This window comes from Oculina patagonica, chromosome 1 (assembly GCF_052425735.1).
Source record: "Oculina patagonica isolate OP01 chromosome 1, crgOcupat, whole genome shotgun sequence".
Taxonomy (NCBI): domain Eukaryota; kingdom Metazoa; phylum Cnidaria; class Anthozoa; order Scleractinia; family Oculinidae; genus Oculina; species Oculina patagonica.
Window position 1 is genome coordinate 42,048,417 of NC_135758.1, and position 14,715 is coordinate 42,063,131.

Sequence of the window (14,715 nt, forward strand, 5' to 3'; positions counted from 1 at the left end):
GTCACTTGCTTCCGGGGCAGAGGTGGTGGTTGTGGGGGTGGTAAGTTGTTCCTTGTAGTTTCCCATTTCTAAACAGCTTCCTAGAGAAGAAAAAACGTTTTTTTTTTTTCGTTTTGGAGCAGAAATCTGGAGTGGCATAGCATTAATCTATAACTTACTCTCCCTTTTCCTTGCTCTTTTTTTCTTTGGTTTTAACCCGTACCTGAACGAAGAAGATCTATGCTCAATATTTTTATTTTTAGTCTTACGTTTCACTTCCCGCCTTGATAGCTGCGGCTTGGGTGTTTCTTGCCATTGGTTAATATATCCATATTCTGCACATACTGTATTGAAGTTTGTTGTTGTTGTTCTTGTAGAAAGTAAAAATCACACTTGAAAACAAGCGAACCATTCATGACATTTATAAGTAGAATACAAATTTTTCACCCTGCTAGTTAAGCCTTCCTTTTTCTTGATTGTGCAATATTTACTGTTTTACAATATGCAATATGCTGTTATCGGACCTCCAGGTGGAAGTAGCAACTGTTTTGCGCAGATCTGTTCCAGCAATCCTTCTAATCGAATAAGAGGATGTGATCGTCAGGGCTGTGGAGGCTTTGGGGCATCAAGGTATGGCGATTTTCATGTAAAGTTGTCAAAATGTCAGAATCTATAGACATGTAACGTCTTTTTTTGGTGTGGTTAGTTTTAAATCTGTAGGCGTTAAACTTAATATAATCTGACCCGATATCGAAATACCCTTTCTTCGGAAATAAGGGACCCAAATATAATAATAAGTTTCCCTCCTCGAAATATTGGCCAGCGGGCTAATATTTTGATTAAGTATTTAAAGCTGATTTCCAGTCCGTACTGCGCAGACTCGGGGTTTGTTTACGTTTTTGTTTTGAATTCGTTGAAACGTTACACTTCGGTGACAGCAAACATGAAGTTTTTTAGTCCGCCATTACAGTTCGCTTCGTTCAAGAACTTCCGATGAGCTGAAACGTCGGTTTGAAATAGCGTCAAGGTTCTTCTACTTGTTATTATTTGTTCTGCAAGGATATCTGGCGTTAATAATGAAAAAACAGGTAAGTTTGTCACGTAATTTTTAGTTTTGCTTTGTTTGTGAGGCTCACATAAACATTTCAGCCGAGATTGCGCAGTACGGACTGTAATTCATCTTTAAAGAACAATATAGATCGATTTTCCTATAATAAAAAACTCCTTCATAATGTTGAGTTTGCTTTCTATTTTCGTCGCTACGGTGTGTTGATATTCGTTTGTTGGTAGCTAACGTTCACTAGCCTCCCATTGGCGGACACCTTCTTAGCGACACATGGTTGTGGTCCCAACCATACAAATGCAGTGGAGCCTTCTGTAAGCGGACACCCTTGGGCTCAAAAAAGGATCCACTTAGGAGAGATCTCCTTCCTCCGTCGGGATTTAGAGGAAGCTTAAAATGTTGCTTCTCACTTTCGGACTTGTCCTCCTAAAACTGAGTTACCCTAGTTTTCGTTTCTTTCTTTGCAAAATAGCACAGTTTCCTTTTTTACAATGCAGGGGAAGTCGCTCCCACAGAGGTATTGATGTCGTGTGCTCTACAGGCTCCAGGGTCTATTCACCTTTCCCTGCCACAGTTATTCGTCGTTCCAATCCGTATGTGAATAGCAACGCAGCATATAACACCGGTATCTACCTGCAAGGAACTGGAGCATGGTCAGGTAAAAGCTGATGAATGTTTCGTTTACGATCGATGAAATATTCAAAACTAAATTTGAAGAAGAAAGTCTTTGTGAGGACGTTTAAAGCATTTTACCAAAGTACAGTACAGCTGAAACCCCGTTATTACGAATATAATAATATACATCAAAAAATTTCTTAGAGAAATGCAGTTTTTAAGAAATTCGATGCAGAAATGACGAAATTCAGTGCAGAAATGACGAAATTCAGTGCAAAAAAAAAAAAAACGCGGCATCCTGATTGGTTAATAAACAAAGGTAGCCACAGGGGGCCAATCAAACGCTTCTACGCGATTTGAATGGCGCGAAGTTTGGATCTGCTTCTAGATCCGAGTAAAAAAATGGCTGGCGTTTTGAGCACAATCGAAACTACAAGCTGACTAAGCTTCACGCTTTGCTTGAGCAAATTTATTTACGCCGAATTCGCCGAATTCAAACACATGTGCTCCAACAAACACATTTTCGAAGATTATGGACCAGATAGCCTCAAAGTTATGCTTACATCGCTTGAAAGACACTGTACTTAGAGAACAGAACTTACCGTAGTTATTCGGTTATAAGACGCACCCCAAACTTGGCAACATTGTTATGCTAAGTTTACAAACTGAAAATTCTCCAAAAACACTCGGTTATAAGACGCACCATGAGTTGGAGAGTTGAAAAGATGTAGTAATCAATTTAAGGACAGTTTTTTCTTACAAAATTTGAATGTTTGAATGTTTTTCATACTCCTTGGCACAATCTTTGAGTAAACAGCTAACATTTCCTGCTAAAAAGACGTAAATCCACTGTAGCAAAACATCTTTCCATCGTTCGTGCTTCGAACTTCGTTGCTGAGTGACCTGGCAGATGTGTTGTTACCAGTGGCCACTGAGTTTGTAGCTTGGTTACCAAGTTATTCAGCATGCTTCGTATCGCTTGTTTATCGAGAGTTTTTCAAGCTTTTTTGGTGTTTTCCTTGTCTTCTAAAGTCATTTTTCACTTTCCACGCTTAGAAAGGTTTGTTGCAAATGAGTATGCTTGGTTTTCTTTGTCTAATTTTAACAAAATGGTGGCATATACAGGTGTTTATACTTAAACTCGTTTAATATGCGCGATAATAAACTTTGCATTTAAACTTAATGTTTCTTATATCTTTAATACTGTAAAAGTCAATAAACAACATTAAGTGTTTTCATTTCTCTTGTTTTAACTGTAAGTTCCGGTAAAATGGCGGTCATAAGATTTTGTTGGGCGAAAATACTCGTCTATAAGACGCACCCCAATTTTGGCATAAACTTCCAACAGAAAAACTGAATTTTCTCGAAAAAACCGTACGCCTTATAACCGAATAACTAAGGTATAGGCTTTCAGTTTCGCTTGGTTGACCGTCGAGTGGAAAGCGCCCAAGCAAGGCTCGACAAGTATTAGAAACAGAAGGAAATCTTTGGAAAAGGTAAAACCCAGAATCTTTTATTCAGACAATTCGTTTGACTGTTAAGCCAGATTTTTTGACTAAAAAGCTTTTAAAACATTGAGAAACCTGTACGCTGTTTGGGCTTTGACCTTGTTTTGAATGAACGCGTGATGATATTTGCCGAGTTTGAATAAATTATTTTTGTACGAGATGTGCGCATGTTATTTTCTCACAATTTTTCATGAATATTATTAATAAGTAATCACATGATTTTTCTCGTGCAATTTGCGATAAATAAGCACTCGTAAATTTTTAAAAGACTACAAATTGCACTCGCCCTACGGGCTCATGCAATTTTGTTAGCCTTTGAAAAATTGACTCGTGCTTATTTATCCCAAATTGCACTCGAAATCATGTGATTACCTATACATATAGCTGAACAATAAACCAAGCACTCTACTTGCAAAATTCAGAAGAGCTTGCACCTAACGCCCCACTCTTTAAATAGCGAATAATTTTTGATATCACCAATTACAAAATGTGTTTTGCATTCTAATTTTTTTTATTCCAGAATACAGGGTCAAGATGTGGTATGTAACAAAGGGAGTTGGGAACGGAGCCAGTCTGTCTGCAGGATCTCCCATCGGTTATATGACCAACAGAGCTGCCAATAGCCCTGGTATGACAAATCACGTGCATGTGCAACTCGAGAAGAATGGAAGGGTAGTGAACCCCACTTCCTATGCATGTTAAGGTGAGGTATAAAAACAGAGCACCGAGCAAACCATTGATCGATCAAACAATGAATAATCAAACAAACCAGGAGCAAACAGACGTACGAGCCAAAGAACGAACAAACGAAAGATCGAACGAACGAAAGAACGCACGAACACGCAAGCAGTAAACCAACTAACCAACCAATCAAACAAACACTTGACATACTTCCTTCCAGTATCCGGGATTTCGAACGTACCAAATTGCGGGTGTGCGGTTTCATTGGTAAATTCCCTTATCAAATCCCCGGGGGTACACTTGACATTTTTGGACGGGGTTGTGCCAACGTATTATCAAAACTCTTACTTTATTTCCTACCAGAATATATGATTTTTGATACCCCATTTCAAATTTTAATCTTAAAACATGTTCCCTATTTCACTCTGATCGCGTTTACCAATTAAATTCAATAACGTTTCTTTTAAACTTTTCTTTATCTCTTGTGCGCTTGAAGCTTGTGAAGTTCAACCTTTTTTAAAGAACACTACACTGCACTACACTTCACTACATTTCACCACACCACACCACACCACACTGCACTGCACTGCACTACACTGCACTGCACTGCACTGCACTGCACTGCACCGCACCGCACTGCACTGCACTGCACTGCACTGCACAGCACTGCACTGCACTGCACTGCACTGCACCGCACTGCACTGCACCGCACCGCACCGCACCGCACCGCACCGCACTGCACTGCACTGCACTGCACAGCACAGCACAGCACAGCACTGCACTAGACTGCACTAGACTGCACTGCACTGCACAATACAGCACTGCACTGCACTGCACTAAACTAAACTACACTATCTCGTACGAAGAGCCAAAATCTACAATCATGCACGCCTTAAACAGCACTTTGGGGCTTTCTATATAGGCTATATGGCCTAGGGTAAATTAAACAGATAATTTTTTGGTTTGTATTGAACCTGAATTTTATTAAATCGCCAATTTCATTTTTTTCAGGCTCCGCTGAAACAAATGACAACACACTAACAAGAGGAAAAGATCAGGCCTCTGTTAAATTCTTTTATCGTAGAAAAAGTAAGCGGTAAAGTGAATGGCCCTCATAAGTTGCTTGTAATTAAGTGATCTAATAGAGAAAGTGTTACAAAAATAATGCAAAAAAAAGCAATAAAGGCAGAATACACTTGACCAGCCAGGAGTCATTGATGTATCGAGATACAAAAGCAGGTTTTTATTTTGATATGAGATATAATTCCTAGATAATTACCGAAAAAGTTGGGGAATTGTAATGTCTTGGGGAGAGGAAAAGAGAAATAATTTTCTTGCATGTTTGATAATCTGGTAGGTTTCGGAATTGCAAAAGTGTTAAGGTGTTTTTGAAACAAGAAACAATTTCAAATTGGCTTTGTTGTTTGGTTTTGTACGTTGTAAGTTGTTTATGCTTTATTCATTATCGTCTAAAGTATGTGTTTGTTGAGTTAAGTAAAACAGAAGCATTTGTACATGGTCTAACACTGAAACCAGTCCAAATTACTATACCCTAATGCGAACTACTGATAACTTGTACAGCGCAATGTAGTATCGAGAGACGCGGTGGCCTAATGGTTAGCGTGCTGGACTCCGGATCAAGCGATCAGGATACAAGCCCTGGCCGAGATCAAGTGCTGCGTAATGCTGCATTTTGGTCTTGGACCGGAAACTTTACTCCCACGGTGACTCTCTCCACCCAGCTAGTATATAAAGTAAATAAACCCCTTCGGACACCTGGTATATTGGAGGATTGTGTGCGAGGCTGAAATATGGCAACTGTGAAATTTTGAGGACAATTTTTCAGGCATCGACATTATCCTCCAATACACCAGTAATCCAGAAAAATGTTTTATTTTTTACAAACCTCCGATAGATTTGTGCTGAAAAAATAAATGCAAGTTGATTTGGTTTATCTATTTTTAACACTGATTTGATTAAAAACTTAGACTTAAAAAGTTGACTGTTCGTTTGTTTTTTACTTCTCTATAAAATCGGGCAACGGATATCAAATCGGACGAGGTATATGTAACAATTATTCCTTGTGCGCGCGTTGAATATGAAATGATAGATAGCCAACGAGGCGTATAGCGCCGAGTTGACTATAACTATCTCATATCCAACAAGCGTGAGTGGAATAATTGTTTTATTAAAAACACCCAAAGAATTGCAATATTTGAGCTCCCTGCCTGTTCGTGTTGACGCGTACACTTACCATATTTACGATCCATGGTATATGAGCTCAGGAATTGCAATATACCATTGCTAGTTTTTAATAATGTCTGGTTCCCGTCTTCCGATTTTGTAGCGCGTGACGCGTTTTGTCAAATGAGCGTGCGCGAAAATTAATTGCTGGGTGAAAAATGGGTAACCTTCAGGAAGGAGGGTAGTAGAATACTCCAAGTCGCTTCGTGCTATTTAAACTAACGGCCTGATGAGCCACACGGCTTGAACCTAGTGTAGTGCAGTGTACAGTGGTAGTACAGTGTGAGTAATGTCGGGCTAGAAACAAGGAAATATACGAGCACAAGCTGCGGAAAAGCAATACATATACGGCTGGTAATGTTCATGTTACTTTTATTGCCATTCTGTTTTACACTGATTCTTTTTGTAAGTCTACAACTATCTGATTGTTACAAATAAATTGAATAGCATAGCGGCAATTCGCTAATTACATTGCTTTTATGCTTATTTATTTTAAGAAAGACAGTGAAGACTTGATTTTTCACTCTTGCGCATTTGTGATTTCCACCGGATCTTATCAGCAGAACCTGAAGAAACTAAAAACAAATAACTGAAATTCAGTTGTTATGAAATGTTAAGCACATGTATTGCTCTGTTTTTGATATCTTATAAATTTGATTTGACACGTTGTTTTCATTCTCGCTCCCGAATATATATGGTTTACGAGTTATTTAAGTCTAAAATGGGTTTTTAGATTTCCTCTTTCTGGCATGAAATAAGGTATATTAAAATGAGAGACATTAAAATGATTGAGGATAACGAGCAAGAAAAAAAATGGTTTACATTTTGGTCTGAAAAAGAGTAAGAGTTCCGAGAAACGAGTGGTACACTAACACAAAAAAAATTCCGAGATACAACCCCCTTACCTCCATTTCCCTTCCTCCGTTGGAGGTGATAAAGGTCCGTCGTTGTATTCGAATTTACCGCAATTGAACACTTTTCAGAATCCTGAATACTGTCTCAAGAAGCGTGCCCAATTTTCCGTTCGTTCGTGCGTGCGTGTGAAGGTCCGTCCGTCTGTCCAATCGTTCTTTTGTTTGTTCTTTGTCTCGATAACCCAAAGTATCAGCAATCGACCATTTGCTCGTTTGTCTTTTTTTATCACAGTTAGAACGCCTTACCTTAACAAACATAAGGAGTGGGATTCACTATATAGCCATTCTTGTAAAGCTGCAGGTGGACATGTTGCGTCATACCGGGGTTACCGACAGTCCTGTCAATACTGTAACCGACAAATTCCCCTGCATCTACTTCCTCTCCACTGTCAACTTCCTTTGACACGTAAAACAGCGCGACTTCGTAGCTGAAACAACACAAAATCAAAATCATTTAGGAAGTAATTGGTGTTGTACAACATTCATACGTTATTGAAAACAAAGGATCAGATAAACACCCCTCCCGGGGGAACAACTAGTGAATGAAAATCACTTTGTAATTGGTGTTGTAAAACCATTATAGGCTATTTAAAACAAAGGATCCAATAGCAAATCATGGGTCATGTCTGGAGAAGAAATTGTTCAGCAAAATCTCCTGCAGTCTGTTCATAGTGAATTTTCTTAGATAGACGTTCTGTGTGACGGGCTAAAACTTTGAGACAGTTTTCGACATTCACACGATGACGTGCGTGAATTAAATCGTATGCAAGATGACTGAGCCCATTGTCAGTATTTTAGCTGAAACTTTGCAAAGCTATGAGTTTGGTCATACCTTTTTAGTAACATAATGTTTTTTTACTTTTTCACAACCGAAGAGCCACTCCGTGGGCGTATTGTGATTTCTTTTAGATGATTATGCTGATAAAAGTTTTAACTTTTATCATCATAATCATCTTCATTATTATTAGTAGTATTATTATCAGTTTGATTTTCGTGAATGCTTTATCGTCTTTCTTTTCAATGTTGTAGTTATTTTTGTTTAATTTGATATGAATTTTCTTAAAATTATGTTAAGATATAACTTAATAATAACCATATGAATTAGAAATGGATAATTCATTTAAAACCAAATCGTTTCAAGTAAACAAGGAATTACTGCGTTTGAACAAAAGATTGACTAATAATATTTCTTACCATCCCAATCTCCGGTTCCTTCTAGCAAGACACCAGTGTTGAAAGGCTTGTTGTAATTATCGTGGCCAAACGCATACGGTTTGGCCTCACGGACAACTTCAGCAGGGATAGGTGACCGGACCCATAAGCCTGCAGTGCACACGATGTCAATGCCCCAGTGGGTGCCACCCTCTCTGCATTGAGAAGAAAGTCGATCAGATATTAAAGTTACAGCTACAAATAACAAGGAAGATCTTCAAAAGTTTAACTGCCTTCCAGGAAAGCATGGTTGCGATACGTTTAAATATATGTCAGTAATATGCGAAGAAGAGGCATGTGCCAAAAAATCGGACTTTGCAATCAGACTTTGCAAGGGTCCCCGTTCTGGGTTCTGACCAAACGAAAGCGGGCTCTGGAGGACAAGATTGCTGTCTAATTTGACGTTCCACTTTAGTGTGCATGCAAAAGTAATTACACCTGGTTGTGAATCATAGCATCTAGGTTCCTTCAAAGCGACACTGAGAGTAGCTAAAACAAAACACATAAAATCAGACGAAAGTCATCATACCTTGGTGCTCCATAGTATCCACAGCCATAATTGTCGCATCCTCTTATTTGGTTGGTAGGATTGCCGAAGCAGACCTGTGCAAAGCATTTGCTTTCACCTGGAGTAAAAAATTAATACTTGTTTTAATTTTACATAAGCAACAAATATTAACAGTATTTACTCCTATTTAAACTAAAGATTTGAGAGGAGATAAAACGAAGAGGATCTATGCCTCCAAACAGAAAAAAGGCAACATTACAGTTGAACTCAAGGAACCGCTTTTAAGGTCTTTCAACCCTTAAGGATGAGTCTTTAGATCATGACCTCAGGAGTTTTCACCAGACAGTAAGAGAAGCAGGAGAGAAGATCCTGGGAGTCGCAAGAAGAAAGAAAGAAGAATGGATACAGCAAGGAACACGAGACCACGAAAAGAAAAACAGATGAGGGATAAGATAAATTCAACAAGATCAAAGAGGGTGAAAGACCGCTGCAGAAAGAAATACCAAAACTGGATAAAAAGGTGAGGAAGGTGGCTAAGAGGGGACTACGTTGAGAACCTGGCTGATGAAGCAGAAGAGGCTGCTGCACAACAAGACCTGAAGACGCTGTATACCATCTGGAAGTCACTCAGGGGTAGATACAGCAAGGGAGACATGCCTGTGAAGTATAAGAACGGCAGAGTTTTATCTTGGCCAGAGCATACTCTGAAGAGATGGCAAGAGTATTACCACAGTGTCCTCATTTGATCAGAACCTCAATTCCAGAAGCCACTCGAGGCTATGACATAAACACTGAGCTACCGCCTGCCTCGTCCCCAGGCGCCGATTGGCCGGACGTTGAGGCGGTAAGGCGGGAAAACAGGGAGCGCGGGGATTGATGGTTAGGGAGCGAGCCGCGGAGCGCCGTCCGCTTCCCCGTCCGCATCAGGCCCAGAACGCCAAGCGAACCGTGCACGTCAGTCCCACAACACCAAGCGAACCGTGCACGACCAAGGACGAGGACGCCTGGGGACGAGGCAGGAGCTACCGCCATTTCAAGAAATTAAAGAGGCCTTCATATAGATGAAAAATGAGAAAGCGCTGGAGCAAATGAAATCTGTGCTAAACTGGTAAAAAAAGAAAGAATCTCTGACATCCACCATCCTTCTGAAGATTTTCCACGAAATCTAGATTTCCGAACTTATACAAACCGTCTAAGGTTTAGAAAAGGTGTATTATTAATCGGGTGACAAAATATGCCAATGTTTGGTTTTAAGTACAGTCAACTAACCTTCCTGACACTGAATGAGTCCCACCACGACAACAATTACAAGCGAGAGTTTCATGGTTAACGCTGTAGAACTCCTCACCAACTGTGGCGATGAAATCTGTGGGAACAGCAGATCGAATGCTCCGTATTTATATCATTTCTCTGTGATATTTAGACGAGCTTTTTCGGAGAAAAGCCTGTTATTTATAGCCCCTTCTTGAGATAACAGCTTGTTTTCCTGGGAAGGTGCTTATGCGGGAGATAAGAGATTGAACGGCGGCGCCATAAGCTGATTTCCAGCCAGATAACGACTTTTTTGCCTGACAAGTCCATAACAAATTTATACATGAATCACAAACTACCTTTAGTTAGAAAAAGCTTTACCTGCGATGCTTCCCATCTCCCGAATTGTCAGGCGAAGCGGAAACTCTCAACGATAAGTAATTTTTTTAAGGCCATTTCCCTGAAATAGAACGTGCACTGAGATTTTTGTCAAACTTTGCTTATTGGTTGTTTATATTAAAGGAAGTTAAATTCTAAAGAAAAATGGGAGAATGAAAGAATTTATTTAAGTGTCAATGGTAATTAGCATAAAAAACTAATTAAAGAAAGGAGGACTCTACTCCCGTTTAGCAGCAGCCACACTTTGTATATACGAAAAAATCGACGACGATTGTTTCTTATTCTGAACTAGGAATTGATCTATATTTATTTTACAGACACAAAGTTATAGCTGAATTCTAATCAAGAGAATAACAAATGATAGGTTACTAGACTCGAAAATGACGATTTTCCTCTCTGGCGCATAAAGAAAGAACCGCCACTTTTTTAATGTGCGTGCGCTAATAATGCATAAAGTTATGCACGGTGAGGATATGCGCATTGCTAAGGAATGACCTTGAACAATATTTATATCAGCATTTAGGCAAGACATTCGTGGAAAGCAGGTTTCATATTAATATCACCGTAGTTGTTAATGATAAGTATATAATTACTGACTCTCCTAAAATCTTATTGTTCTCGCTTTGCAGTATATCGACGATTGCAGCCATGAATCATAACATCAGTGTGAAAGCGACCGAAATCGTCGATGCAATGTAGAGAGAGAGAAATAGGGTTTTTTTATAATTACTGAGGCTCACAGCATTAATGAGTATATTGCAGGCAGCTGAGGGCCGGAGGCCTCAGTATTTATCCACTAAAGATTTTACCTCTTACTTTAACTGTAAGTGGTGTGTCAATTTTTAGCATTATTTTGTTTTTAGTAACCCTGTTTAGTTGGATAGATAAAGATCTTTTGTATTGTCTCTACTTACCCTCCCCCGCTCCGAAGCAACGTAAGCCAAAACAATATACGTGTCTAGAACCATGTGCCCGATAACAACAACAGCAACAACTGCAAAACAAAAACAAGAGTTTTATAGTCCTTGTCCAAAGAGGAAATCTCTTAGCCTTGAAAAAGCAAAGGGAAGTCACAAACTCTAACAAACTCATCTTATGTCATCTCCAGTATAGTAGCCAAGGGCTGCCTTTAAAATCACTTGAAAAATGTCGATATTCTTTATCATATCCTGGGCCCTAACTTGTAGGAAACTGACTTTAAGCGTTTATGCACTGTGCAAAAAAATAAATCACGGTTTAAATTTCTCTCGTATAAGGGTGTTTTCGTTAACCAATTGTATTGTAGGGCTTAATATGAATCATTTGAAGTGAAAACTAATCTTAGACTAGTTTTGTTCGTGCTTTGAACAACCGTGTTGGGCTTTAAGACACAAAGATCAAGTTTATCAGAACACCAAAATTGAACAATATTTTTAAGATTGAGTTTGGTAGTCCAATAGCTCAATGGTAATTTTTTTACGTTGCGAAAAACCCGAAAGCCCACCTGACTTTCAAACATCACTGAATATTTTCCTTTGAGAAGGAAAAATGGTTTATGGTGAACGTTGTGTACTCCTTAAAGAATGCCATTTCTTGATTTTTTAACGAAATTCTTATTGAAATTCACGAGATCAACATACTGAAAGCTCGGTATTTAGAGCTTTTATCAGTAATATAGCTTGTTGAAAGAGTTCGTTATTTATAGCATGTTCCTATTTTAGTAGCATGCGTGTCTGCTATGTGCTGAATGACAACACTACTACTCCCTCTCTCTCGTGTGATAAGGGATTATTATTTTTATTATTATTATTACTAAATAAGTTTACGCTTTTGCAATATTGTAACAAATTTACAGTCATGCAAATAAAGCTTGTTGTTGTTGTTGACACAGCGCCGGGCGATCCTCACAAACACATAATCTAAATTAATATCTAAACTGATATGGACTTCAAGTCCGATAAGACGATAATTATAATTATTTTAAGACCAATACACGACTATGTCCACATGTTTACGTTTACGTCTGTAAACGCATACTAATGTGTTGTCCATAATATTCTGGCGATCGTTTACGCCTGTCCACTAGCGATCAATTTTAGCACTTGAACGCTCTTGTTCCTTTATAACTTCAAGTTTTCAATAAAAAAATTCATGTTTTGGTCGACAAATAATAGTTTGGGATGCTGAATGAGCTCTTTATTTTCAAGATGTCGACAAAGTTTATTTTTCACGAGGCTCGTCCTTGTTTTTCTCAGGGAGAGGCTTGTTGACCACCTACTCGAATTTTACTATGGATTTATAGCACATCAATTCTTTTTTTGGGACTGACCATGAGTAAGAATATTTTAAGCATTGGTATTTGCAAAAATTTTCTTTACCAGCATAACCTCCTGCAAGATTTTTATTTGCACCATCCGTCTTTAGTAGGTGGGGCTTGTTTGAATTTTTTGTTCTACTTGTCATTATTATTTTTCTCCAACTTCTCTTGTGCAAGAATGTTTTGGTAATTGCCCAACCTCGACACTCTTCAAAAAATAATGGTTCTTTTCTTAGCTTTACTTTTACGCGACCGTTGCGGCACAAAAATATCGATCAATTACAGTGAGTGTATAAAAAAGAAATCCAAAAAGGAAACAAGCCTATGTCCAAACGTTTACGTTCACGAAAAAAAATGGCATAAGAACTTGTTGAGTATATTTTATTGGATGAATAAAAAAGGTAGTTTTTTTTTTTTTTGTGGTGTAGTGTTTTTTTTTTTTCTCTTTCTCTTTTTTTTTTCTTTTTTTTTTTTTTTTTTTTTTTTTTTTTTTTTTTTTTTGATTATTTTTTTTGATTTTTTGAAAAGAAAAAAAGAAAAAAAAAAGAATGGCATAAGTATGCGTAAACATGTGGACATCGACCGTGTATTGGTCTTGAACGCATTTTCGTCTTATCAGACTGGAAATCTCTATCAATTTAGATATCAGTAACATAATGTATTTGTGAAGATCTCCCAGTGCTACAAACCGCACCATATCATTCAAGAGAGAGAGGGTAGTTGTATTGTCTTTCAGCACATAGCAGGCACACAAGCTACCTATAATGGGAAAATTCTATCAATAACGAATTTTTTGAACTAGCTTTATTACGTGATAAAAGCTATAAATACCTAGCTTTCAGTGTTCTGTTCTCATTCTTTTCAATCAGGCATTTCTTAAAATAATTATACGGTGTTCACCATGAAATTTGTACTTGTTCAAAGGAAAACAATTGGGTGAGGTTTTGATAGTCAGATGGGCTTTCGGATTTTCCCAATCATGTCATCATTGAGATATCGGATTACTAAACTAAATCCAAAAACTATTATTGCTAAATTTTGGTCTTATCATAATTTCCTTAGTCTACTAAAGATGGTTGTCGTCCATATTGACTCTCTGATTAACTTGAACTTGGTGTTATAAAGCCCATCTCGACAGAAAAGTATCTTATTATTTACTTGACTAAAATTAATGCGAATTAAAGGGAACATTTCTTTTGAATAAAGGAAATTAACGCGAGGGACGGGGCAAACTTCCAAAATGGAGAAAATTAACGCGATTTGTGATGTCTCTAAAGATAAGTTTGCTGTTGTACCGCTCTTCTGAAAGGAAGAATAAACTGAAAATATTGCAGATGACATATCTTAAAGGCTCTGAAATTTTAAAAAACTAAAAAAATATTGTACAGAAAAGAGAGTATTTTTTGTTTCCTGGTTTCTGTATGTGTTTGCACAGTATTTGGAATGAAATTAAGGTCTTGGAAATAAACGCTCACTTAAATAATGTCGCGGAAATTAACGTGAATTTGAGGATTTGCGCTAATTTCATAAAGCGTTATTCTCCCATAACAAGGTAAGCAAATTTTCTTCCTGTGACTTCTCAAATCACGAAAAAGCTAGTCCATGATTAGTTTTCACTTCAACGGATTCATTTTTACTCAACAATACAATTGGTTAATGAAGACACCCTTATACGAGAGAAATTTAAACCGTGATTTATATATTTGCACACTGCAATGACAATCGATAAATACAAAACTTTTGCTATCGATTGTTCATTGATTATCAACATCAATTAATTAATTGGAATCGATCGATAAGCATTGATTGTTCAAGCCCTGAAACAGAAATGTGAGCTTAAAATTATTTTTATAAGCCAAATTCATCTCTATAAAGCTGCTTTATCAAAACAAAGTTTAAATATAAAGAATAAGGTGAAAGAATAGAACAAGATGAAGGTATTCCCAACCAAATATTTATCGACAAACTCGATGGCTTCTGCCAGAATGATTTTCTGCATAAGCTTGCATAATTGATTTGTTATGAAAGGAATTCATATGAGCTTA

At 37.8% G+C, this 14,715-nt stretch overlaps 2 protein-coding genes across 2 annotated transcripts; one reads left to right on the forward strand and one right to left on the reverse strand.

The window, feature by feature from the left end:
- The first annotated feature begins 481 nt into the window (after positions 1 to 481).
- Positions 482 to 5,010, forward strand: LOC144647164 (leukocyte cell-derived chemotaxin-2-like). The gene is made up of 4 exons (XM_078506927.1): positions 482 to 609; positions 1,540 to 1,700; positions 3,686 to 3,868; positions 4,858 to 5,010. Exons 1-3 carry the CDS (start codon positions 482 to 484, stop codon positions 3,865 to 3,867), a joined length of 471 nt encoding a protein of 156 aa, XP_078363053.1. The 3' UTR covers position 3,868; positions 4,858 to 5,010.
- A 1,438-nt stretch (positions 5,011 to 6,448) lies between these two features.
- Positions 6,449 to 10,147, reverse strand: LOC144632626 (leukocyte cell-derived chemotaxin-2-like). Its single transcript, XM_078491312.1, has 5 exons — positions 9,994 to 10,147; positions 8,746 to 8,842; positions 8,198 to 8,371; positions 7,251 to 7,432; positions 6,449 to 6,665 (listed from the first exon to the last, which is right to left on the reverse strand). The coding sequence occupies exons 1-4, from the start codon at positions 10,046 to 10,048 to the stop codon at positions 7,252 to 7,254; spliced, it is 507 nt and encodes a 168-aa protein (XP_078347438.1). The 5' UTR covers positions 10,049 to 10,147; the 3' UTR covers positions 6,449 to 6,665; position 7,251.
- Between the last annotated feature and the right edge of the window lie 4,568 nt (positions 10,148 to 14,715).